This window comes from Parus major, chromosome 3, assembly GCF_001522545.3.
Source record: "Parus major isolate Abel chromosome 3, Parus_major1.1, whole genome shotgun sequence".
Classification (NCBI taxonomy): Eukaryota; Metazoa; Chordata; class Aves; order Passeriformes; family Paridae; genus Parus; species Parus major.
Window position 1 is genome coordinate 67950309 of NC_031770.1, and position 24997 is coordinate 67975305.

General features: G+C 40.6%; 1 protein-coding gene and 1 long non-coding RNA gene across 4 annotated transcripts in view; both read left to right on the forward strand.

Moving 5' to 3' along the window:
* The first annotated feature begins 3301 nt into the window (after positions 1 to 3301).
* LOC107201360 lies at positions 3302 to 6459 on the forward strand. Of its 2 annotated transcripts, none has more exons than XR_001520139.3 (3): positions 3302 to 4194; positions 5740 to 5802; positions 6285 to 6459. It is a non-coding gene; the product is annotated as an uncharacterized LOC107201360 (long non-coding RNA). The 2 variants fall into 2 exon arrangements; XR_004496443.1 differs by lacking the exon at positions 6285 to 6459 and adding an exon at positions 5959 to 6221.
* Positions 6460 to 7392: 933 nt separating this feature from the next.
* The window catches only part of SLC22A16 (solute carrier family 22 member 16), a 34605-nt gene continuing 17000 nt past the window's right edge, over positions 7393 to 24997 (forward strand). The window contains exons 1-3 of one of the 2 annotated variants that reach the window (XM_033512837.1): positions 7434 to 7524; positions 8700 to 8807; positions 10067 to 10249. In XM_033512837.1, coding sequence (XP_033368728.1) covers positions 10203 to 10249 — 47 coding nt within the window. In that variant the 5' untranslated portion in view covers positions 7434 to 7524; positions 8700 to 8807; positions 10067 to 10202. Of the gene's footprint in view, positions 7525 to 8699; positions 8808 to 10066; positions 10250 to 24997 lie in introns of both variants that reach the window. The other variant, XM_015621460.3, reaches the window with a different exon arrangement.

The window sequence follows — 24997 nt, forward strand, 5'->3', positions numbered from 1 at the left end:
TGCAGCTTGACTTTGGTGTTATCTTCACTTCCTTCTGTTTCCCTTGTTCTACTTTTGCATGGAAAATCCCATCTGGAGTATTGCTTGCTGAGAGTGGCTTCTCCATACCTCTTCAGAAATAATGAACATGGCCACAGGACTTTGCACGAGGTTTTCTGTGGGGGTTGTGCTTCAACAAGGTTGTAAAATTAGAGTTTGGATTTGCCTTCTAGCCATTTGTGGATTTCACCTGGTTCAGCTTGGCAGCAGGATTCAAATCTTTTAAGTGTTTATGTAGTCAGAATCAGCCTGAGATTGGGATTTCTGAGTGATGGATTCTTGCATGTGCCTTTGGAAAGTCAGCCTCCTTTTTCTTTGACTCTTCATAGCCTAAATGCAAGCAGCCCAGTGAATGCAAATTCACCCATGGCATTTTGTATCCCAAACTATGCAGAATAATTTTGCTTCTATAATTGTGTGTGGCAATAGTTTTTGAATCTCTTGACAAAGTTGTCTAAATTTTTTGCCTTCAAACTAGAATTTTTGGTGAGAGTATCTGACAATTTCTGCCTGCATATCCACACATAGCCTCCACCTGATTCTTGTGAAAAACACATAAAAAGTGTCTCTCATTTTTGGTACTTTTCTTGCACTAAGGAAGTAATCTTTGCTCAAAAATTTCAGTTACTCTTCATTTCTCTTTACCATATGTTAAAGTCATATTACATTAGAAAATTAGTAGCTCCTGTTGACGCATGGTCTGCTTTATTAGCCAGGGTGTTATTTTGCAGTGTACAGTACACACAGTATGCATTCCAGATCCCTGAGGTGCTTGTTCTTGGCATCCTTCCTGCTCTGAAATCTGTGCTGCCACTTCCTCCTTGCTGAGACCACCAACAGACAGGATCTGGGAGTCCAAATGCAGGGGTTTGAGATACTGCTGGCACTCAGGTCCAGCCCATGTTTCTGCCAACACAGAGAGGGCCAAATAATATGAAATCTGAAACTCATCCAGGCTGTTTCACAGACCATGTATTTGCTGAGGCATCAAGCAGAGAGCACGGAGCAGACACCTGGTACTGGTATCATCCTCAGTCACTTCATCTAACTCTGTCAGAACTGTGTCCTTGGTTAATCATGCTAAAGAGCTTAAGCTAACATGATGTGCTGCTGGTTTTTCTGCACTGTTAAGCACTGTTAAGGAACCACAATGCTTTTCTTTGAGGTCCCAAAGGAAGTCCAGTTTTCGAAAAGAGCTCCAAACATCGGCATGGCAGCAGTGAAAGGAATTCAGTAATTGCCAGAGTGGTTTCACTAATCAACTGCAACAAAAATTTCACCCTATCAATTTTCTCTCTGAATATATTTTTAAGTTAGAAGGCTCTCCTTGCATTTGATTTGATCATTTGCATAATGAAGGATACAGACTTTTGTCTTGGTTTATGATATAACTGATTTGATAAATATTTCTCTATATGAGAATATCTCTATATAAGCAAATAAGGATCTATCTATAGAAGAGAAAAACATCTAGTTTGATGATGTTTAGAAAATTTTAGGGAGTGGAGAATACATCAGTTCCTTTGGTTGATGGTTTCAGTAATTATTTACAATTTCTGTTATGGCCATGGACCTTGTTTCTCATTTTAATGGATCTGGCTTAAACCTTCAGCTTCTAGTTTATATTATCTCTGCCTCTGCTAGTGTATAGGGCCATTTGGTTATTGTATTTTTTTCCTTATTCAGGTTCTAATGCAGCATAAATTCTAATCACTTCTTAGTCCTTCTAACAAGATTACAAAATTGGACTGTGAGCTCCCTTTACCCTCTTTGAAGCATTTTCTTATCTATATGTTTTGGTAAGAAAGGTACAAAAGACCAAAACATAACCAGTATAAAATGCAGGATATTCTAAATGCTACGTGTTCTAAAGAGGCCTTCCCATTTCCCCAACTAAATACAGACTGGCAGAGAGTAATTTGGTAACTCTGCTTACGCTGCTGTTGCACTCAATGCTGCTGTTTTAGAAGGTCTCTCGGTAATTCACAAGGCCACATTGTCGCTTTGCTGGTCACATTAGCGTCCAGGAAGTTGTGGTGAAAACCTCAGAGCAGACAGAATGGAGAATATTTGCCACTGAGCCTGTGTGTGCTTTCCAGTGCTGTGTCCTGGCAAATGTGGGATCACTGGTAGTACAGGAAGGGGGGAAACCTGCTAAGGGAATAATGATGGAATCATAGAATGGTTTGGGTTGGAAGGAAGCTTACAGGAAGCTCCAGTTCCAAAACCCCTGCTGCAGACAGGGAGACCTTCCACTAGATCAGGTTGCTCAGAGCCCCATCCAGCCTGGCCTTGAACATTGCCAGGGATGGGGCATCCACAGCTTCTCTGGGCAACCTGTTCCAGCTCCTCACCACCCTCACAGGGAAAAATTTCTTCCTTATATCTAATCTAGATCTGCCCTCTTTCATAATAATTAAACAAAAAATCAAGGATGGGATTTTGAGTGTGCTGTGTTTTGTTTAATTACAGAACTCTCTTCAGAATTTCTCTTCAAACTTCTGCTAAAATGTATTTTTACGACACCTATCAGATTTTTTCTGTCTTTCATGTGACATTCCTGAAGAGCTCTGTTGTGAAGCTATCATGGAGTTTAGCTTCTACTTTCCCTAAATGGAAAACTCTATGTATACAGCCTGTAAATGTAGTCCAAAACTGAAACAATATCCAGATAAATTCTCATTGCCATCTTCCTCATAGACTAACAGGCTTCTGTTACCCCAGACACTTGAGATGCAGTAATGACCTGTAAAGAGTTCATTGTTTTCCTGAACATTCAGCTTGCTTTTCTGAATTTCTGTATGATTTTAAGATTATTCAAGAGGCATATTTATTCATGTTGGACCAGAAAAGTTTCCATGATGAAACACTCTGTTCGTATACATTCAACATCTGTATGGCAGCAATAACTAAACACAAAAGCACACTGTGGAGCAAGAGTTCTTGAAAATGTGAAGCTGAAGTGGCCCACACTGAAATATCATGGTTAGATGTGTCCTTGTGGGTGTCCACAGTACAGCTAGGAGACACTCTCTAGGCTTTCAAAATCCTGTCTGGGCCTTTATTGCACTGAATACAAATCCTGAATTCTCTAGGGGAGCCTCTCATGATTATTCCAGAGTTCTGTCCAGGAGAGTGTGGAAGAAAAAAATATAGCCAAAGCCATAGTGAAAGACTTTGGGCTGCTGCCACTGCCTCGTGCCTGCCTGGCCTGCTTTGAGCAGCATCAGGGAGGAAAACAAGGTATATTGAGCATATTTGTAGCAGCTGCCAACAAATCACTCTCCCATCAACCTTGCTACAGCTCTGGTTCTTTCAGACTGATGAGACCGTGCTTGGACTCCTGAGAAATCAGGGCATTGTAGATTTCCTTCCTTGTAGTTCAGAAGAATCTCAAATGTTTTTGCTTAGCTGGGTACATGTGCTGATCTGCTTTTTCAGCCTGCTTGCTAGACTGCTGACCATGTTTGTAAATCTGTTAAATGTAAAATTATGAACAAGCTACTGCAATTTAATTGCAAAACTTCCAAACTCCCAAAATAAATGTCATATAATGCCTTGGTTTACTTTCTAGCAGATAAAAATAACATCTGCACCACTGGTAACCTTTCATAAAGACAAGTTTTCTGCAAGTGTTCTTTAGCACCAGCAATTCAATGGCTGGCACACGTTTATGAAAGTAAAGCTTGTTTTGGACTTACACTCTAGAAGCTGTGTTTTCATTGATAAATACACTTGCCATGGGTCCTGCAGGCTTTTTCCTGCAAGGGAACAGAAATTTCTAACTTCAAAACAGGAAATGAGAGGTTACATTTAAGATGTGTTGTGGTTGATTTCAGTGAGGGTTTTTTTTTCACTAGTGTGATAAAAGCAGATGCCAAGAGGGCACTCTGGGAAGAACTGCACCTGAAAGCCTGGGGGAGAGCAGGCAGTAGGCAGATCAATTGTGTTTCTTGTTTCTTGCAGTTCCTGCACTGCTCCTCATCTCTGGTCTACAAACCTTGCCAATGGGAGTGGGAAAACAGATCAGCCAGGAATTGGCTCTATTTAAGAAGTCATTATCTGTGTCCATGGAACGATGTTGGCAACACCGCCAGTTATCTGCCATCCACACCACATCGGTGCTTCGGGCTCAGCTGCAACGTGAAACTCTGGGTACGTACATGGATGTACCAGAGCCACGTCACAGGCACCTTCCTCAAACACCTCTCATGTACTGGTGACACTGTTAATTGACTTAAGAGAGGGGAGACCATGAACAGCCCTTACCGGTAGGTGCTGGATTTTTCCTAGTGGGAATGTCAGACTGAAGGAAATTATTTTGTAAGCCGTCTCTTCTCCTGTTACAAATTGTAAAGTTCACTCCTTCCTCAAGGATTTTGCAGTATCAAATGTCTCTCTTGAACAACAGCCTGCTTGTGAGTGCCAGAAATGAGGTTAACTCAAGTTTTCTAGTGATGAACCCTTACATGATTGAAAGACCAACATTTTTAAACTTCTGGAATACCCTGAAGAGTGTTTTTCTGTTGTGAACACCCTTGATGTTCCCACCTAAAGACATGATAGAAAAGGGATCACAACTTTGCTTCAGTTTCTTCTGAGTAAATCCCTAATAAAATCCCTATAATTCTTCAGTAAGTAGTTTAGATGTGGATGGCCTCACCTTGACACATTTTAATTAAAGAAATCCATCATACCTTCTTTGATGTTCCCTGTATTTTCTGTTGCACAAGAGTTTATTATGGAGCACAGTCCTTTGGGAAGAGAGCTGTGTATTGTATGTGAATAGTGCTGTGACAGTGCTATGACTATTTCCAGGTGCCTGGTGAAAAACATCTCAGTGAGGAATGATGGGGACTAAATGCACAGTTACTACTTCATGTAGGGTTGGCATAACAGGATTGGAGAAAAGGCAAGCTTAAACCATGATGTGCATCTTCTAGGCTTGAAAGAAACAAGGCAAATCTCTGACCACCACAAGTTTAAGAGAGCAGACATTAAAGACTTTTCATTAATAACCCTTAGAAATGCAGGCATGTGGGAGTTTATTATTAACTTTAATAGGAGTGCGTGCAAATTTCTTTTCTTTACTCTGCTATGGGCAGTAAAATCATGATATTATCAAGAGACAAGCATAGAAATGTGTATAAGAATGCCTACAAGGGATTCCAAAGAGGAAAAACTATGGATCTTTTTAGGCTTCAAAAATGGTGCTGAAAGGGATTAGGTTTTCTCTCGTGCTCAACTTTAAACTAAAAATAGATATTCCCTACTCCCCACAATGCTGCTGAAAACTGATTAATTTACTTGTGGGAAGCAAGACACTAAAACCAGGCACATGACCAGCAGCACAATATTTAACCAGAATGTTTACTATGCATTGGTGTTTGTTTATGCAAATAATAATTCGGCTAGTGTGGCTCTTCAAAGAAAGAAACGCTTTGTTAAAGTACCTGTGCTGCATTCAAGCACATACCATTTTTAAACCTGAAAAACATTCTGCAGGAAAAAAAACCCCAAAACACCCCCAAACCCCAGGATGATTAAATTTAATGCTGGTATTTATAAGGTAAAACTGAAGCAATTCAAAAATGCTTACTGAAAGAAAACAGATCTATCCTTAGGCATTCTGGCTTACATATTCTAAGAAAGTAACTGCAACAAAGTCTAGATTAAGTGTTAAAAAAATGTCCTTTGCAGGTGCACAGAGACATGTGAGGAGTTTTGTCAGAAGTAGCAAAGCCTTCAGAGCTGGTGGAAGAGGTGAGTGGTCTAACAGCACACCAGCTGCAAAGAGCAATCCTCTGCTGAACTCATCATTCAGGTTCCTGGTTGTGTAACTCACTATTTGCTCATTTTGCTAGTGTGGTCAGGAGTCATTCAGAGCCAAGGAGCCTGACAAACATCTGCTTTTTCCAGGTCTATGCTGGAACAGATTGTCACCCTGAAGCCCCAACATCTGCTCTGCGCAGAGGAACAGTTGTGGTACTTGCTTGGTGCCAGAGCCTCTTAAAGGCACATTTCCCTGTGAAGCAGCAGAGCCTGAGTGTGGTAGCAGAAGGGTTTGGGTCAGGTTTTGGAGACAGGTTGACTTCCAGGGATTTAACAGGGGTTTGCCTCTCAGCTTTTTCTGTGCTGTCTAAAAAATGAAGTACACAAATAAAAAGGTTGAATTTTCTTTTTTGGGGGTTTTTTTGGGTTTTTTTCTGATTTGTTTTGTTTTGGTTTTCTGCCTTTTTCAATAGAGCATCCCTGAAAGAGATCCTGCAATCTGCTGGAAAATGTGTCTTTCATCACAGAATCATAAAATAACTCAGGTTGGAGGGCATCTGCTCCACCTCCTTGCTCTGAGCAGGGAAAACTTGTATCTATCTGAGAATGGAAATGACGTTCTCTCGGGAAGAAAAACCTTAAATATGAGAGCTGTATCTGTGACTGTTTGGGGATTTTTTTCCCCCCCTGTATCTTGCCTTATTCTCAGATCCCTGAGTGACTGGGCTGCTAAAGTGTATCTGTTCCAACAAAACCCTCTGCTAAGTTAATTACAAAGGTCTTCTGTTGCAACTCGCTTTGCTAATCCTCAAACAATGTCAAATTGATTATCTTGGCCTATTATGGGCAAGGCAGAAAAGTAAGCCCAAATGTAATTGAGGCTTCATTACAAATTTGAGAATTAATGACATTCAAGCAGATATGGGACACGTTACGTATTTTACTTTTATTAAATGATAATTCCATTTTACACTGTGTGCTAAAACTTTGGGGGCAGGGGACGCAGTCGATGTATCCAAATAGCAGTGCAGATTGTAAGACTACTAAAAAGGATTCAGATATTGCCCTGTGGGGGAAAAAAGAAGAGGTTTTACTCTCTTTTAATTCAACACGTCCACGTGAAATACACTGGAGCCTAAATACACTGGATTATTGGATTGTAAAAGGAGGATTTAAGCACATAACTGCCTCCTTTAATTTCCTTTTAACGCAGTAAACACGAGCGGGCGGAGGCGCTGGGTGAGTGCGGGAGGTTCAGCCGCTCGGGCGGGAGCAGAGCTGCCCGGTGTCAGCACGGGGTTTGTGAGCGGCCCGGGGGCAGAGCTGTCCGGTGTCAGGACGGGGTTTGTGAGCGGCCCGGGGGCAGAGCTTCCCGGTGTCAGGACGGGGTTTGTGAGCGGCCCGGGGGCAGAGCTGCCCGGTGTCAGGACGGGGTTTGTGAGCGGCCCGGGGCAGGGCTGTCCGGGGGCTCCCGGTTCCGGCGGGAGCTGCGGCCGTTGGGCGCGGCCGTTGTTCCCGCCCGCCCATTCCCCCGGCCGCGGGCGGGGCGGGCGCCGGGGGCGGGCGGGGACGGACGGGACGGGACGGGACAGGACAGGACAGTGCCTCTTCCCCCAGCGCCGGGACAGCGACGCCGAGGCTCCCGGCTTGCAGCCGCCCCGCCATGGCTCTCAGCTCCGAGCGGCTCTTCGACTCCCTGGGACATTTCGGCAGGTACTGGGGGTGCCCCGCGCACGCCGCTGTCGCAGCCGCACATCCCCGTGCGGGGACCGATGGCTGCCCGCGCTGGGCGGGTGTCACAGCTGCCCCAGGGGCACACAGCGCCCGTGTGCCCCCGGCATCGCGCAGGCTGCAGGGCGCTCCCGCAGACACGCACCGGCCGCCGCACCCGCACATGCCCGGCGGCTGTCACACGCACACAGAAAATGACACGGGCGCTGACACGCACCGCGCCGCGCTGGACGAACCCACACGGAACAGACAGGAGCTTGTGTTTGCAGCGCTCGACGCCCCCCCATGCACGTTTCCAGGCACATGCAGCGCTCCGAGCGTGTGCTCGCTCCCGCCGTGCAGCGCATCCCGTGCTCGCTCCCGCACGGCCCCGCAGAGCCGGCGGCACCACGGGCGGGCGGGCACCCGGTCATGTGCACGCCGAGACGCTTAAAAGTGACACATTTCTTGCACGTGTGAGCGCACACACGCAGACACACAGCCCCAGGGTGTGGAACAGCCTGTGCGCTTCAGGGGTGACAGAAGGGCACAAGCAGTATGCAGGGGAGCGCTGTGTGACACTCAGGCTGTTTCTGCTGAGGGGCGCAGGGTTGTTGAGTGCAGGAAATGATGCGGTTTTTATTGAGGCCGGGTTTGTTGCCTGTGTTACGTGGATATGGAGTATGTGCAGATATCTTTATCAGCAAGGGTTTACCTGCACGGTAAATGATGTGTGCATGGTGGCGGGTTTCCTTTGATGTGCTTTGTGGCTGTGGGGTGTGTGTGTGTACAGAGGCCTGGGTTTGTTGGATGGATACACAGACATGGTGTGTGTGTGCACGTGTGTTTGTGCTTCTGTAGCTCTGGATGCAGGGCTGGCATCTGAGACTGCTTATAGCAGGTAATGGAGAAGAAATGTTAGGCAAGGTAATTAAGTTTTAGAGGATGTGACTATTAAAGCTAATGGGTGCACATCCTCACAGTGAGTTCTCTCCTGCACTTCCGTGATGTGCGGCTCATCATGGGGTTTGCAGGCACACGCTCCTCGGAGCAGATGGCTGGAATAGACCCATGTGTCACAATCTGGCTGCGAGTTCAAGCTGTTGAATTGCAGTGCTGTGCTTTCGAGCTTGGTGACCACTGAGCCGGCCTAACCCACAATGTTGATCTTCTCTCAGGGGCAGGCAGGAGCGGCATTTTGGACAAAGCCTGGGAGCTCCTTGTAATGGTTGAAGTGCCTGAACTGCAGCAGGAGAGGCTCTTAATATCATGTGCAAGCAGTAGTGGTGGGTATCAATAGCCTCTTCAGATGGTTAGGATGGAAGGACATTTTCTTGCCTGAGTGGCACCTATGCTTAAATTAGATATTTGGATAAGTTGTGACTTGCAGGCATGTGCACCTGAACAAAATCTCATTTGTTATCAATTCTGGGTCAGCAACAAAAATACCTTGTTCTGTGTGAACTAGGAGAGAAATCCTAGCAATCAGTTGATTTTGCTGCTGCTGTTGTTCTGTTCTGTGTGCTCTTTGTGGAAAGCAGGCACTTGACACTGAATACTGAAATAACACAAATGTAGTTATTTTTAATTACTGGAGTAGTTTTTCTTCTTGAGAACATTTATCGATACTCCAGATAAAGTTTCCAATACCATCCCTTGCAATTAAAAGGAGACCAGTTCTACAGCCATAACTGGAGATCCAGGGTCCAGATCATTTGAGATGCAGTTCAATAGGAGCTGCTTTTAGGAGCTTTGAAATGAGATGCAGACTACCAAAATTTGCATAGTCCTGTTAGACTTACGGCTGTTTGAGATTTCAAAGGCCACACTAGTGGTATAGTATAACAGCAAACATAATAGCAGCTTGTGGTGGGCAGAGCTATTTAAAAATATTGTAAAAACTCTTTTTGATCCCTAGATAGTGCTAAATAAATGATCCTATTTCATACAAATAGTTGTTCATAACCATAACCATCGAGTTAGTTCTGTTCAGTTTATAGCATCCTAACACTGAGAGATAATCAGTGGTTCCTTTCTTCAGTTCAAGCAACTCCCATAAGGCCCATATAACCTATGCACTATATGTAGATTCTATAGATTTGACACAGTCAGATTCTGAGCAATCCAAGCATGACTGTTAGTATTTTGAGACTGTTTTGATTTTCTTAAAATCTGACAGATGCAGTAGAGAATGAGCAGCTGTTCATACATATATAAATACAGAGATAGTGTGTGTGCATTTTATATATGTAACATGTAATATATAGCTATATAGAAGCTATTAATATACAGATAATACATAATTTTTTAATATACAGATAATATATAGACCTTTCACATTGATTAAGATTTTGAATTTTACAGAATTGACATTCACATGGATACTGACAATATTTTGCTTTCTATTTGAGCTCTCTTTCACAAGTCTCAGTGAGGCCGTTGTTCTTAATAGGGTCTTGAGGCATGCATGAACAACCATAAAAATGTAATGGCTCCTGTAGCCTATGCCATTAAAAGAAGACTTTATGCTTCTGTTTGAATTTAGGCATGGGTAGCATCTGTGGCCTATAAATTCAAGAAGGTTGTTTTAAACATTGTTCTTGAGTCCGTCTGTGGAGCATGAGATCACTGGTCACTATTGCAGAGATTGGGTGACAGACAAATAGTGCTGTCTGACTCAGATGGCCTCATCACTGAAGGGTTGCCAAGCCTTGAAGCTCCCAATGAGGTGAGTGAACTGCACCCTTCTCCCATGCAACAGATCCTGCCAGACTGCACCCATGGGCTCTCCCTCTCAGCCCCTCTCTGCCCACCCACTCCAACTCCAAAAACCAAAAACCCTCTCAGGGGCCCCTCAGGTAAAGTCAGGTGCAGTCAGACACTGGCTGTCACTGCTGGGAAAGGGGAGACACGACCAGTGGACATCAGGTTGGTAGCAAAGCGTGGGCAGAGCGGGTAGGTGAGCTTTAGGAGATGTCTCACACTGCCTGCACATCTAATTCCCTGCTAACCTAAAGGACTTTTAGTAGCTTCAGTGACTTTAATCGACCAGCAGGACACAAAACGTACGTATGTGGCTGCTGGTGAGAAACAGGCTGTGTATTCTGTTGCTCTGACCTGCACCATGGCAGTGGGCTGAGGGGAGACATGATCTAATCAGGAATAACTGCCTGGACAGAAATCAGGGGAGGTACCCCTTACGGTACGTGTGGATGAGGGTGAGGATTTGATTTCCCAGCTGGAACGTCTGGTAGCTCTGAGATGCAGCTTACACGGTACGCAGTGTTTTCCTTGTGATTAACAGTTTTCAAATCTTGGCTCATACTTTAGCTAAAAGCAGGTGGTGAAAATTGTCAGGGAGAGCGAGGAAGATAGGGTGTCACTGACACTATTTCCAGATTTTAAAATGAAGTATTTCCAGAACCTTTTAAAATATCGCCTTTTCTTCTGAAATATTCTGTCTTTTACGAAGTTGAGTACGTTACCTAGATTTTCAAATGTTGGTTTTATAAATAATACATTTTACTAGCAGCTAGACTATCTAATAAATTAAAAAATACTGCTACTTAATTTTACTGAGATGTTTATATGTTTATTCAGGTTTTGACATCTTTGCACTGTTGTCTTCTATGAACTTTTTGCCTGGTCAGTGGAGTTGCTACAGTTTGGACTTTAGAAGCAAGCAAACCAAAGATTAGCAATGGCTATTGTGAGGAGGAGGGAAGCAGGACAGGCGCCTGTTTGGATAGAACAGTCACCTGTTCCAGCCAAACATGGGGTTTAGTAAACATTAATACACTTACCAACAGTTTCAACATCTTCTCTTTATTACCCTGGAACTTTTCTAGTGTTTATAAATATATGAGGGAGCCTGCTTAGCTCAACAACTCGCTTGACTTTTGTAGGAATTCTTTGTGGTGGACTTCTGTTGACTGCTGGTCAGTGCCATGGTAGCAATATTTGAGTGGCCAGTGCTAACACTGTTTCTCTTCTCCCTGCTTTGCAGAGCTCTTGGTTCACTTCTAAAGCTCCACACCAAACAGACTGTCTTCTTCTCACATCTCAGAACTTTTCCAGGCTCCTCTTTTCATGCTGTTGCTCTTATCCTCTCTCTTGTTTCACAGCTCCTGTGATCAGATTACATCTGCAAATTGTGCTGTGTACATGTTACTTCCAGAAATTCTTGGTTTGTATCAAATAACAAGGAGTTCCAAGTATCTCAAAGATTGTGCTCACAACTTCTTTTCACAGAAAGAAAAATAACACTTTCCAGCAATGATTTTTCAAACTCAAGTTTTTTATGGATACCTTGAAAGGTTCTTTCCCAACAAAAATATATTTTTCAAGTAGAGAAGTGTGCTTGCAAAGAAATTTGTTTTCCTTTTTCAAGTCAGTATGGAAAAGCAGGCCATTGTATTCATATTCAGCATTTGAACAGACAAGTTTTAATTAAAAAATGGAAGCATTACAAGATTTTTCTCAAATACTAGTACTTTTAGTATTTAGTACATTCTACACACAATATTTTTAACCAATATAATGTGAATTTTTGTTTAACCTTTGAGTAGTTTGCTGAAGATGAACAAAGTGCCATGGTTTGGAGATTGTTTTAAGGAAAACAAAACCCCTTTTTCCCCATGTATGCTACCTTATATAGTGGAAAAGTTTATTGCAACATATCTGTCATTCAGTTTTCAAAATGTACCAGTGGACAGCTGTTTGTATTTACTGGAATGTGCCAGACAGAAAAATCTCAAATCTAAGTCCCCCTTTGGCTCCTAGTCAGGGGTGGTGTTTGACAGAAATGTTTGATAAGCATTCTTACAACTATGCTATATTATAACATCTGAGTCAGCCTGTGCTCATTTCAGATGTTCATAGGATGAAACTTGGGGGACTTGGCAGCATTTTTTTACCCACCCCCGCTTTTTTTTTTTCTGTGTGTGTTGTGGGGAGGGGATATTTTGGAAATAGCACTTAATCCTGTTGGTTGAAAGGCATCATAATAGCTTTGGAGAACCGAGACAGCCCATGTGTTTTCAGAGAGCAAACTCTAGCAGCTTAAACAAAGGCCTTATTATCTATGCCTGACTAGGCAAAAGTGGAAATATTCTCAAGACTCAGAACCAAAGCTGGATGCTGGCAAGTGCCCTGGGATAATGGTGGCAATGCACCAGCAGCGTGGTCTGCAAGAGGTTCTAACAGCATTTGCTGGGATCCAGGTCATACTGGGGGCAGTCGAAAGCAAGATCTGCATAGACAAGAGTGTTCTGCCACAGAACGTGCTGGCATCCTCACCCTGGAGGTGCCTGCCTGCTTCTGGCTTGAAAAAGTAGATTTTAGTAAGAGAAGCAGAGTAAAAAGTAGTAAAAAGACTACAATAATAGAAAGATGACTAAATAAAAGTCAGGATGAATTTCCACGTGTACTATCTGTAACTTTTCTCTAAAAAGTCCTTTTTCTGTTTCTTTGTTTCTGCTACATCTCTTCTGTATTTTTCTTTATATTCTTGGATTTCTCAGCCTCCTTTGGACTGAATTCTTTTGGGATCCTCCCTCGTGGGGAGCCCTGCTTATCTCAGTTCTCCTGATTCGAAGAAAACTCCCGAGCTTGTTAGAATCTTGTTTCTCATGTTTATTAACAGGTGATCACAAAACTTTGTAGGTCTCTCCAGGCTGGTTATACAAGGTTAATCTTTGCAATCTGGTACATTTCTTTCTTCTGATGGTACAACAAGGCCTTGTGGCACACTTCGTGTCTGATGCACAAAATGGCCCCAAACTACGCAGTTCTTTTATCTTTATACCTATTTTTACCCAATTAACAATAGACACATATATTATTTTTCTTAATGACCCAATGATCCATCACCTCTGTGATGTACTGCGGCATTCTCTATCCAGTGACTTACTATTACCCAAAAACCTCTAGGAGAAGAACATGAAGAAGAAAGAAGAAGGGACAAGGGACAACACCCTAAATCCTCCATCTTGTCTCCTGTTCTCTAACTTTTTCACCCAGTGATTAAAAAAACTTTCTAATCTACACACTTACTCTTTTAGCTTTTTCTATCTAACTTTAACATTTGTTTTCATGTTTCACCATGAAAACATGCTCATGAATTTCATATTATATGAAATCCAGTGTTTTTCTAGATCTTATAACTAAGTATCAGAAACAAGGGCACAAACTCTGTATTCCAGACTCCAACACTATCCATTGCTTCTGGAAGGCTAGAACCTGCAGTGCAAGCAACACTGAAACTTAAAGCTGGTAAATCAATTATGATTAGTAAACCAGACAGCTGAGATTCACCTCTGAAATGTTGCCAACCCCCCTGCAGGGTGGCTTCTAAACAAAGTTGTAGCACAGACACAGTTATGGCAGCATAAGGCAGTATTCACACATGTCAAGAAGCTGATGATCACCTGTTTCATCCTGAAATATTATGGTGTAAATGACAATGAAATATGTAATTACAGGGACAGTGTGTTCCCTGTAATACAATGTCTAGGACGGGGATGCCATTTCTATAAAAGCTGTAATTTTCCCATAATAGTAATGATTTTCAGCAGTATTAAGATATCTCAGAGTTGGAAGGAAATTTTTATTAAAGGCCTAACTCATGGAAAGTTTGACCAATTTATTGCAGGAAGTAAAATCATGCAAGTAGAAAACACCTTTAAATTTAGGGAATTTTTTGAAGGCCCCAGGAACCTTTAGCACGTTCTCTGACAATTTCTGTGCCACCGTTTTGCTATACACAACAAGGGTGGTACTGAGATACATACACTACTGACATTTTATTTGAGGTAGCTTGAGGCACGAAACTATAGCAGCTGAACAAGCACATGAGATCCTCAACTTTTCAAAACTATGGAAAAAATAGCAAAGCAGAGAAGATACCAGCTGAGGTAGCTATATCTTGCTTACAATTGCAAGGCTGGAAAAAGTGTGATGACAAACTGTAATCTACAAAAGTGTAGAGATTTACTAGTCCTCATAATGATGGTTGAATTGTCAAATCGTCCGTACACTTGGAGATAAATCTTAGCTGTCTTTGGAAAGCACTGAAACTGCCTAGAGAGCTAATGTATACCTTAATATGGTACACAGATGGCCAAACTATAGTGCTTACCTCATGCAGAGCAGATGTTCTTTGAAAATCACATGTGGTGAAAACATGATTTGAGTAATCTAGAAGCACCATCCGTTGGATCATATACTGAACCCTTTCCTCAAGAGAACTTTTTCATCAAGAGGTGAAGTTAGGTTTCCTATTCCTGTTATCTGCAGGCATTACCATTAGGTAGCTGCATCTATGATGCAGCTGCAGCAGTGTTGCTGAGGCAAGAATACAGGACAAGCCCTGAAGAATAGATGGAAAAGGCCAATAAGGCAGCAAGAAGTAGAAAAGAGGTGCTGAAAAGGTGCTTCAAAGAACTGGGAATAATTTGCTGGTCTATAAAGAGCACCACACTTTGAATGGAGTTCATTGCCATTTAAATGTGTTATATCCATGATGGCCTGAACTTTTCCAGCTGTATTGTGACTTCATTCTTCTCTCTAAGTTGTGAAAGAGATATGGAAACATCTAAGTTCCTACCTGATACATCTGTAAAAGTCTGTTCTAGCTCTGTGGGGAATCAGCTGTCCAAATCAAAGCATTAGTGAGCTCATCTCAGTGTCTTCATAGGCCTGTAGTGTAAACTTCAGACATCTCAGTTAAGTCACCTTGTCTAGAGGGAGAATTGGACCATTAAGGGCATGGCCCATCTGTCTTGTTTTCACTATGTGGTTTAGGACAAGGTAAATGCTGGTTTGTCTGTGGTTCCTCACCAAGTGGAAAGGAGATCTAGGGAAATAGTATAGATGTATATGGTCTGCATACTGTATACATTATATTGCATCTAAGTGAATGTAAGCATGGTGAAGCTGTACTGATGATATCCCATTTCATTTAAATAATTTATATTTATATATCATATTCCAGAACCAATTGTTATTTGATCTTTTTTCCTGTGTCTTTAGAGCTGGTGTATGTCAGCAGAGCTGGGAATACCATAAAGGTGCTACAGCTCCACCTTTCTGAGAGAGATAATTCGTGTTAGTTCCAGGTTCAGAGAAACTGGAACCTCATCTCATATACACCTGTATTTTAAGCTCCTCAAAGAACTGTCATCCTTTGTAGATCAGTGTAGCCAACCTCAGTTCTGTCTCACTCACTGAGAATAGAGGGGGCAGTAGGTACAAAAGTAGATTTATATAGAAGAATCCTGGTAGGTCTGAGCAGAATTCAGCTTCTTTATTTTTGTGGAGAATGGGCCCTCTAAAATTCTTATAAATATTGATGTACAGTTAGAATACAGGATTATTCCAGATCATTCCCTTGTATGAGATACCGTAAGGGAAAGACTCAAGGAAAGAACCTGACAGTACTTTGGAAGTAAAGAATGGGTTAGGCATTTGCAGTGAAGAGGAACAGTTTTGGAGGGAAGATGAGCCATGAACCTGCAACAGAAGCTGAAAGTCCTCCTGTTATCAGTAGCTATAATTTCTGTGGTTTTGGAGATAACTTGCCTTGCCTTGCCTTGGAGAAGATGTGCTGTCAGGGCTACCAACCTGAGCCCTCCCAAGAGCTCTTAAACGCTTGGCGAACATCAGTGTAGACTCCTGAAGAGAGAGGAAGATAGGAGATATGTTTTACTCCTCTTCCCTGTCCTAACTGGTTTTTAACAAAGCCTGTAGAAGACTTTGAGGCACTTTTATAGTCAAGCTACTCCGTTACAGAGAGGGAGAAGAGCTGTGGGTGCAGAGGCTGTTTTATTTATTTCTCATGGAGAACATATCCACTAAATACAGGTGTACTTAAACAATTCCAGAAGCTAAACCATGTTAAACAGAAGAAAATACTTTTACCATACCAAACTCTGCATTAAATAGAATCCCTTTCTTCAAGCTGTAGAGCTACAGAATTCAAAATGTAGGATTCCATATGGGTAGAATTGCAACTGGTATTCTCTTCAACAGAAAAGAATCTGTGGCTGATACTGAGATGCCTTCTCTGAAGTGATGCCTTAATTTACATGTTGGCTTTGTCCCAAATTTTAGAAGACAGAGTTATCTGATACTTAACTCCCTTAATGTAATATCTTGTTAAGCAGTACTTTTTTTTAAAAAGAAATATTCAAAAAAAGCTAATAGAGCAAAAGTATCTACTTCAGCTTTTGTGTTTTGCTTTTGATGAAGCGTCACTATGGTGAATGTCAGAATTAACAAAGAACATTGTAAGAGTTGCAAATGGAACCAGGGAGAGTAAAATGACACATTATCTAGTTAAAACTGCTTTATGTAGCCCATAGAAATAGACTAAATTACCTTAACCATATTCAAGGCTACAAAAGTAGTGCTATGGATGAAATCATGCTTACATTAAGGAAGATTGACAGAATGGAGTAACCCAAAATTCCATGGCATTTCTCTCAAGTATTTATAGAAGTGATTTAAAGATACTTTGATCCATGGAGCTAATATTCCACATGATTTCTAACCGAAAACTCAGAAGATACTCATAAGTACAGGAACAGGTACAAACATTTCCTAGGAAAGTGATGTCCAGTGTCCTTAAATTAATTATACAGACTTCTCACTTGTTTTACATTTTTCCACGAGAGCTTGGAAAATCTGTAAGAATGAGTAATCTTACAATAATTTTCCAGACAGAAAGGAATTAGATTTCAAGTATAGAAATTTAAAACCTTGGGTAGTGTGCTTAACAATGTGTGGCATGTTGTGAAGAGAATTTATGTAGAATTTTTACTGAAAATGAAGTCTCTATATCCAAATCTTCCTAGATGTGACAATAAATAGGAAACAACAACAAAAAAAGGAGTTCCTGAAAGGCATAATATAACTATGACAACTGTAAGACTTAATTACTTTACTGTAAGACTTTAATTGCTGAGTTAATCTTTAAAAAATAGGTTGCTCATTGCTTCAGAATAGGCAGTTTTCATGACTCCAAAGTAGAAATTCAATTCATGTGTTTGTACTGTCAGCTGCAACCAATTCAAGGTTTTGCAGTAGAAATATGTAAATAGAATAACAAAGGAGTAAGAAAGTAATTAATATGACAACCAGTTAGTTTTATTTCAGGATTATAAACAGAAAAAAAAAAAAAAAAGTTAAAATAAATATAAGCTAGTTTGAGCAAAGTTTAGTCCATTGTGTGAGCAATGTAACCAGCAGAAAACATCCGATTTACAGGAAAGGAAGAATGAAATATAACTGTTTGTACATGAAGTACTGTCCATGTCTATAGTTAGATGGAATCTCAATAAAAACAGTTAGACACTTTACAGATTGTGATGTGAAATTATTTGCTTACGTAAGCTGATGGAAACGTTACAGTGTGGAAGGGAATACCTAATTTGGACTTGTCCACAAAACAGCGGCTGACCAAAAGAAAACAGTGTTACCAGAGAAACTGGAATTGAGTTTTCCCTGTGACAAGTAATGCTAGTAATATATCATGCAGAGTACATGCTAATTTTCTACATGGTAGATGTTTATAGAAATGCCATTCCTGGAATAGAAACTTCCAAGTATAGAGCCTGAAGTGTTACTACTGTTCAAGTGTAACCACTCTGCTGTGTAACACTAGCTGAAATAATTCCAAAACAGAGCCAAGTCACTTACAAACTGCATGGTCATGCTCTTTCTTAATTAAATTACCTGGCATATGTCCTTAACACATGTATAGCAGAAAGGGCAAGTGGGTAACTAGAATAAAAAATATGGACTCCAGTGTTGGAATTGCTGTTGCTCCCTGTGATGTGTTCCCCCTTAACCAGAGGTTGCTTTCCCAGGAAATTTGAGTGGAATGTTGATGTGTACCTTGGTTGCTTGAGTGCAAATCCAGAGCCTCTGTGTCTTTCCCAGTTTCACTGCCATTTGAATGAGAAGGTTGGGAGCTGGGCTGGAGTGGCTGAGCCATGGTCACACCATTCTCCTGCCTGGCTCTCCCCTGGGGGCAGCCACCCTTGGCAAAGGGGAAGCAAGAAACACCAAGGCACCTTTAGCAGCAGCTCCCTTCCAGCTGTGTGTGGCTGTCCATGGGTGAAAGCTGTGCTACTAAACTGTTGAAACCCAGAAATATTTATGATTTTGTTACAGCTGATGACAGGAACCTTATGTGCCTGATTTAAATAGTCAAAAATTAAGAACTGTAGAACTGTTCTATGGAGTTTCAAATATATATATATATATATATATATATATATATTTTTTTTTTTTTTTTTTTTTTTTTTTTAAGTGTGACCCTTAATTCTGTAGCACTGTTTCTTTGCATGCTGATGTGACTTCCTTTATCTAAGCTGTCATACCAAATGCAGAGTAGTGAGCAGCCAATGTATTTTTCTTCTTGACTCTGGTGAACAAATGCTGGACTTAATGAAAGGCAAATGTTCATAAATTTAACGGGATAGAAGTGAATTCTTCAGAGAATCAGTTTTAGATGTTAGAATGATTTGGTGTCTGATGTTTGGGGAGTGCACATTGATGTACACATTGCCGTTAGTGATGATAATATATAATTCCTGGGGTTTTACTTATCTCCACAGTTTTCTTTATTCCTGTTGCATCTGTGCTGTTGATAGGTTTAAAGTGAACATCCAACACAGCATCTTCTGCCTATGAAAACAAATTCTGGAAATAACCATGTGGGCTGAGACTCTCAGCATCGTTCAAACTACCATTAGGAGGGAAGGAAGTTTATTCTTGACGCCATAAGTCAAATAAGTTGTATATTTAAGGCTGCTTCCAAATCTGTATCTCTGCACCATGGCAAAAATACTCTTGAGTCACATTCAGTTCCTTTCCTCTCAAAATATAAATGTGTAAGTGCATGGTAGCTTTTTGGTTTAAAGTGGAAAGAATGCTGAATGGCTTTTCTCACATAAAAAAAAAACCAAACCAACCCAGGATGGAATAGAGGTTAAAGTGGTTACTGAACACAAGTTCCTTCAGAAATAGTAAATATCTGGATATTTCTTTCCACTGAATCCATCCTATTGAGTGTAAACTGCACAACAAAAATGTACTGTGTTTTCTGACTTAAGCAACTTACAAATTAGGTCATTTGAAGACAAGCAGTAAAAATAATTCTTGTAAAGCCTGTGGAATAGTACAAATCTTTTGCTAATCACAGAAAAGTTTTGTGAGTCTATTCTACACCAAAGTGATTTAAAATGTTTGTATTAGATTTTTATGAGCGTCTTGTAATTTCCCTTCTTCTCTTTTTGATGGACACACAAGGAAATCAGAATCCTATTTTATTTAACATAAAATTAATGTCCAACAAATTTTGTCCCTTCTATACTCTGCAATAACTGACAAGGCTAAAAGTACTCTGAGGCTGGGGATTTATTCTCTAACATATATGTGGCAATGTGAACTTCAAGTATTTTTTGCATGCCAGATGCACCACTTTTCAAACTGACTGGTGTGGATAATTTGCATGGACGCAATATAAATTAGACTGAGCAACTAGTCTAGCTTGTTGGTTTTGTGTTCCTTTTTTTAAAATTTAATATCTATTTTGACTGTTTTATTCAAGTCAGATCAGTTTGCCAGACAAAGTTCATAGATGGTCCACAAAAGAAATACCACCACAGCTGAGGCTAGAGTGCACTGTGTCTCAAGGGGGGAATAAACAGTGGCAAAAGAGAAGGGAGAAAATATTGTGGAGTGACTGTGCCACAGAGATGTTGTGTCGTGAGACTGCAGCCAGAGCAACAGTGATCTGAGATCCAGTTCATTGTTTTTATGGAACAATATTTCTTATATACAGGTACTGACATGATATTACCAGTTGCCCTTCTTACTGATCTTAAAACTTGTGCAGAGGAAATAGAAAATGCAAAAGTATTTTTTTATTAGAAGCTGCAATCTGAAAAAAAAAAAAAAAGACTGTGGAGAAATATCACAAATATTTTAAGAGGGAACATTTTCATGTTGTGTCTTGCTCAAGCTTTTGTGAAGACAATTTTAGGCTCGTTTGACTTCTGGCATTCATTAAGTGCCTTTATACTGGAGCAGTAACCTATAAAGTCTTCTTGACTTCTATATTTGACACTCCTGGCAAGAGTGACAAAATGTACTTGCCAAATAATTATTTCCCATGGCAAGTCACTGAAGAGATGGAAAAACACTGAGAGAAATTATCATACCTTTTAGGACAGTCGTCATGTTCACAGAACTTTTTTTTTAAATGACAAAAAGTGGGTTTTTTAAAAAGGAAAACATGTCTATAAGATAGGTTATTCAAAATGACTGTTTGCAACAATATATGTTGTATAATCTGTTGTGTATATGTGAAGATGACTGGTACCTAAAATCCCATTGCCAAAATCTGCCCTTTTTGAGATCAGTCCAGGAAAATAAATCACAGAATTTGCTTTCTTTTGATGAATTTGTATAGTATTTTTTGCTCCTGCAATGGTATTTTCTTATGCATCATTTTGATGCATGAACAACAATATTTCTTTATTCAGGGAAATTTAAAATTTCTGTGGTTAATAAAGAGACTATAGTATATATTTGTCTGCAACAGAGATTTAAGCTCAGTACTAAAGGATTTTCTTACCAGTTTGGTGTTGTTAAATTAAGAATTCAGGAAAAAAGTTAATCATTTACAGTAGGGGAGCAAGGACAGCCTAGACCTTACCCTGTGCCCCAGGGTCAGAGAAGTGGGTGACCTGTATTGCTGTGCTGTGACCTCCTGACCCAGCAGTGTCCGGGGGGCTGCTCCAGGATCCTGCAAAGGCCAGAGGCTGCTCAGCCATCGCATGACCACGGGCCAAGGAACTGTCCCAGGGCTCTGAGACTGGGACAGGGCATCCACATGGCCACACACAGGGTCTGAGATACAATTCACGTACCCAGAGGTTCAAAGGGAGGCATCCCAGGTGGCAACAGAGGATGCAGCAGCTCTGTGCTCCTCCTTGCTCAGCACTCTCTGCCATCCCAGTCTCTGTTCCAGCAGCCCTCTGTCTACCCTGAGGCTGGATCTGTGTCTTTGTCCCTTTTCAATCTTTAGCTGTTCTGGAAAGCAAAATTCCATGAGCCTGTAGTATTGTCCCATCTCCTCCCATCCCTACATACTTATCTTCCTACATCCCTAAATATCGACCTCCCTACACTTTTCATTCTTTCCCTAGCTTGTCCCTAAGGGGCTGATTGATTCCTCTTTGGTATCGATACAGGTTAAGGAATTTCCTGACATTTACACCACTTTCTGGAAGAAAAGCTCTTCCTACCCACGGGAGATTTCCAGAAGCTCATAAGGTTGGGGTTTTCAATCTAGGATCAGTGGGAATGCTGTTAAAACACTGCTGTATTCAGCAGTGGATTTTGCCTTTACAGCAAAGCAAGGCTTTCAGGATGGTTTTTGTGTGTTTTGTATATACAATAATATGTACATACAGAGTATATACAGAGAGAGGCTTAGCCAGCCCAGTATGGAATTTTACTGGACAGAGCAATAAATAGTTTTTGCAGTTGGGGAAACAGCCTGTTAGTGTGGTGCAGAATGCCTTCAGACCCTGGTGCTTCAAAATGGTTTTCTAACTTCACATCAAGCTTTATTCCCTCCTATTCCAGCTCCCCCTACCTGCTCCTTGGCTCTTTTATTGGGCAGACAGAGGTCAAAAACTGCAGTGCAATCCCTCCTGCAAAATTCTGAGCAAAATGGTCATTTTGCTGTAAAAAGACATTTTCCCATTCTTAAATGAAGTCATATTCAGCATAAATTATGTCTGTTAATGTAAAGATCTTGTATTCTGTCTGACTTCTTGTGCTTGCTTAGCTTTGATGCTGCAAATTAAGAAAGAAAAATAATGGTGCTACAGAGTGGATATCTTTGTTGAAACTGAATAAAATTTTCATAATATTGAAAATGGAGGGATGTTTTTAGAAGAATAAGCTATATCTAATTGTACCTTAAACCCTTGAAAGATGGGTGAAATATTGTATGACAGATATTTCTTTAAAATGAATCCTTTATTGCTTTGACAGAGGTGGAAAGAAGGGACACAAAGAAAAAGAAAGGGTAACAGACTATAGATTGTATGGTTGTAGGCAGTAACAGGAGGAGGAGGAGAACTGAGAATTCTGCACAATGAAGTGATAAAAGAGAAGGAAGATTTATTCAAGGTTGCACCAGAGTGTTTTATAAGCTAATAATAGTCTTATATTTGAAAAGGGGACATAGAGCTTAGATTTAATGAGAAACTTTCCGACAGAAAGATTTGACAGTGAAGCAGTCTGTCAAAATGGTCATTGAAGTATGATCCCAAGAATTGTTCAGGAAGATATAAGATAAAACTTGCAAGTGAGCAATGAGAGCAGAGATTAACTAGACCTGCTCATAGCCCTTGTGATACTGTTGGGCTTTGAATTTGTAAAAATTTGTGTAGCGCATAGTTTCATGCCAGCTTCTCAGACTCTGTCCTTAAAAGTTGTTATATCCCTTCAAGCCTCTCTGACAAAAAAAGGCATAAATCTATTTATTTTTCCTACTCACTCTTACTGAATGATTGATAAAGACAAACAATGATCCTGATATTTCTTGAATTGCAAGAATTAGAAAACTCAAGAAGTGTGTATGGGAGTTTGAAATTATTTCATTCTCCCTCTCTCTCAGAAATACCAAGTAGATTATTTGACACTGCAATTTTCTAATGCATAATGACAGGTATTGAAAATACTGGGGATTCTGGTTCCAATTTTGGCTAGCTAGTAGAAGATGTCAGTGAAGATATAAGTGTAGTAGAAGATGTAGCTTCTAGGGGTTTAATTCACTATTATCTTTTTCTATAATTCTGCATACTGCAACAGTAGCCCAGGTTATTGAATTTGATTTCTCTCTGCTATTTTTAAAATGAGTTTGTGTCTTTTGATGGGAACAGTTTAAAATGAAACTAGAGAAGAGGAACTAAAAAACATCATTGACGATATTTGTCTGCATCAATAGGTTCCCAAGGGTTACATTTCAAAATAATCTTTGCTTTTTCTATGGTCCAAGATAGCCCAAACACCTTTCAGAGCTGTTTCAGCCTCACTTTGATCTATGGTTAGCTACTTAATCCCCAAGTAGCTGTTCTCTTGAGAGAGAATTGATAGACTTACAGGATTGCTGTGGCTGTGTTCAGTTTCTCCTGACCATATCTCTCAGTTTTGCTTGGGAAAGGGCAGCACAGCACTTGTGTGGGGATTGCCTTGCAATATCCTCCAGAGGGAAGTGGAGCCAGATTTTGAGCTGCCACGATGGGTTCAGCAATTCAACTCACTCCTCAGGCTGCTGTAGAAAAGTCAATAGAGCTGTTAGTCAAGAGAAAGGGGGATAAAAAGCACTGCAGCAGAACAACAGCAATGTCAAATGCCATTGGAAGGACAGGATAGGCCACTGGGTTTACATTTACCAAGGAAAGAAATAAGAATCAAGATAAAAGGCAGAGGAGAATGAGATGGTGAATGGAGGTGTGTTTTACAAGAGAACTGTTTCATTGGAAAGGTTAATTGGGTATTAAGGCAATGTAGCCAGTAAGTTCTGCTTCAATACTTTCCTGATAGCTAGTTTCAAAATTATTTAGAAATTTTGATGATAGATTTAAAAGTCCTAGGCTATGTACTGTTGAGATCTGTATTATGGGAGTTCAAGGCTAGATTAGATACATTTTGGAGAGGAGCATCTAGAGTCTGCATTTGTTACAGGGATCGCTCTGACTTTTCCCAAAAGACATTTCACGGTAATTGGTTTTAGACATTATTTCCTACAACTTCAGCAGAGATAGCCTCTGATCATGTAAAAAAAAAATAAATCTGTTTCTTGTTTCACATTGCCAAGGTCTGCTGTGTCCTGCAGTAGGAATGTATGTTTAGAAGCTCACTGAATACTTCTTCAAATTATTGCAATTGATTTGCCTTCAGGAAATGATAAAGGGAGAAGAACAAAAGCTATTTTGTTTTTTTCTGAACAGATGATGTACTAATTGTATGTATAATTTAAACACTTAATTGAGAAAATTACTCCTTATGCTTAAATTATCAGAAACTGTTCAGAATTTGCATACAGTGACACTAGAGTTCATTGCAAGTCTTTTGGAATTCTGAATACATAAGCAATTTTTATACTAAGATTTACTTGTGTCTCAAACAAGTTTAAAAGCTGTTAAAATGCTAAAATTCAGGCTATGCATAAAACATTCTTTTACTAGGTTTGCTTTATGATACATTCTTTATTGGATAACTGCACACCCTGTTTAAGCCAAAACCCAACCCAGTTCAGAGCTCTGTTTTGGTACAAAACATTTCACATTGTTCAGATTCTATCTTCTACGTGTGTCTACATGTATTCTCTCTTTGTCTTTTGGCTGCAATAAAGAGAGATGAAAAAAAGGTGGAATACAGCTATAGA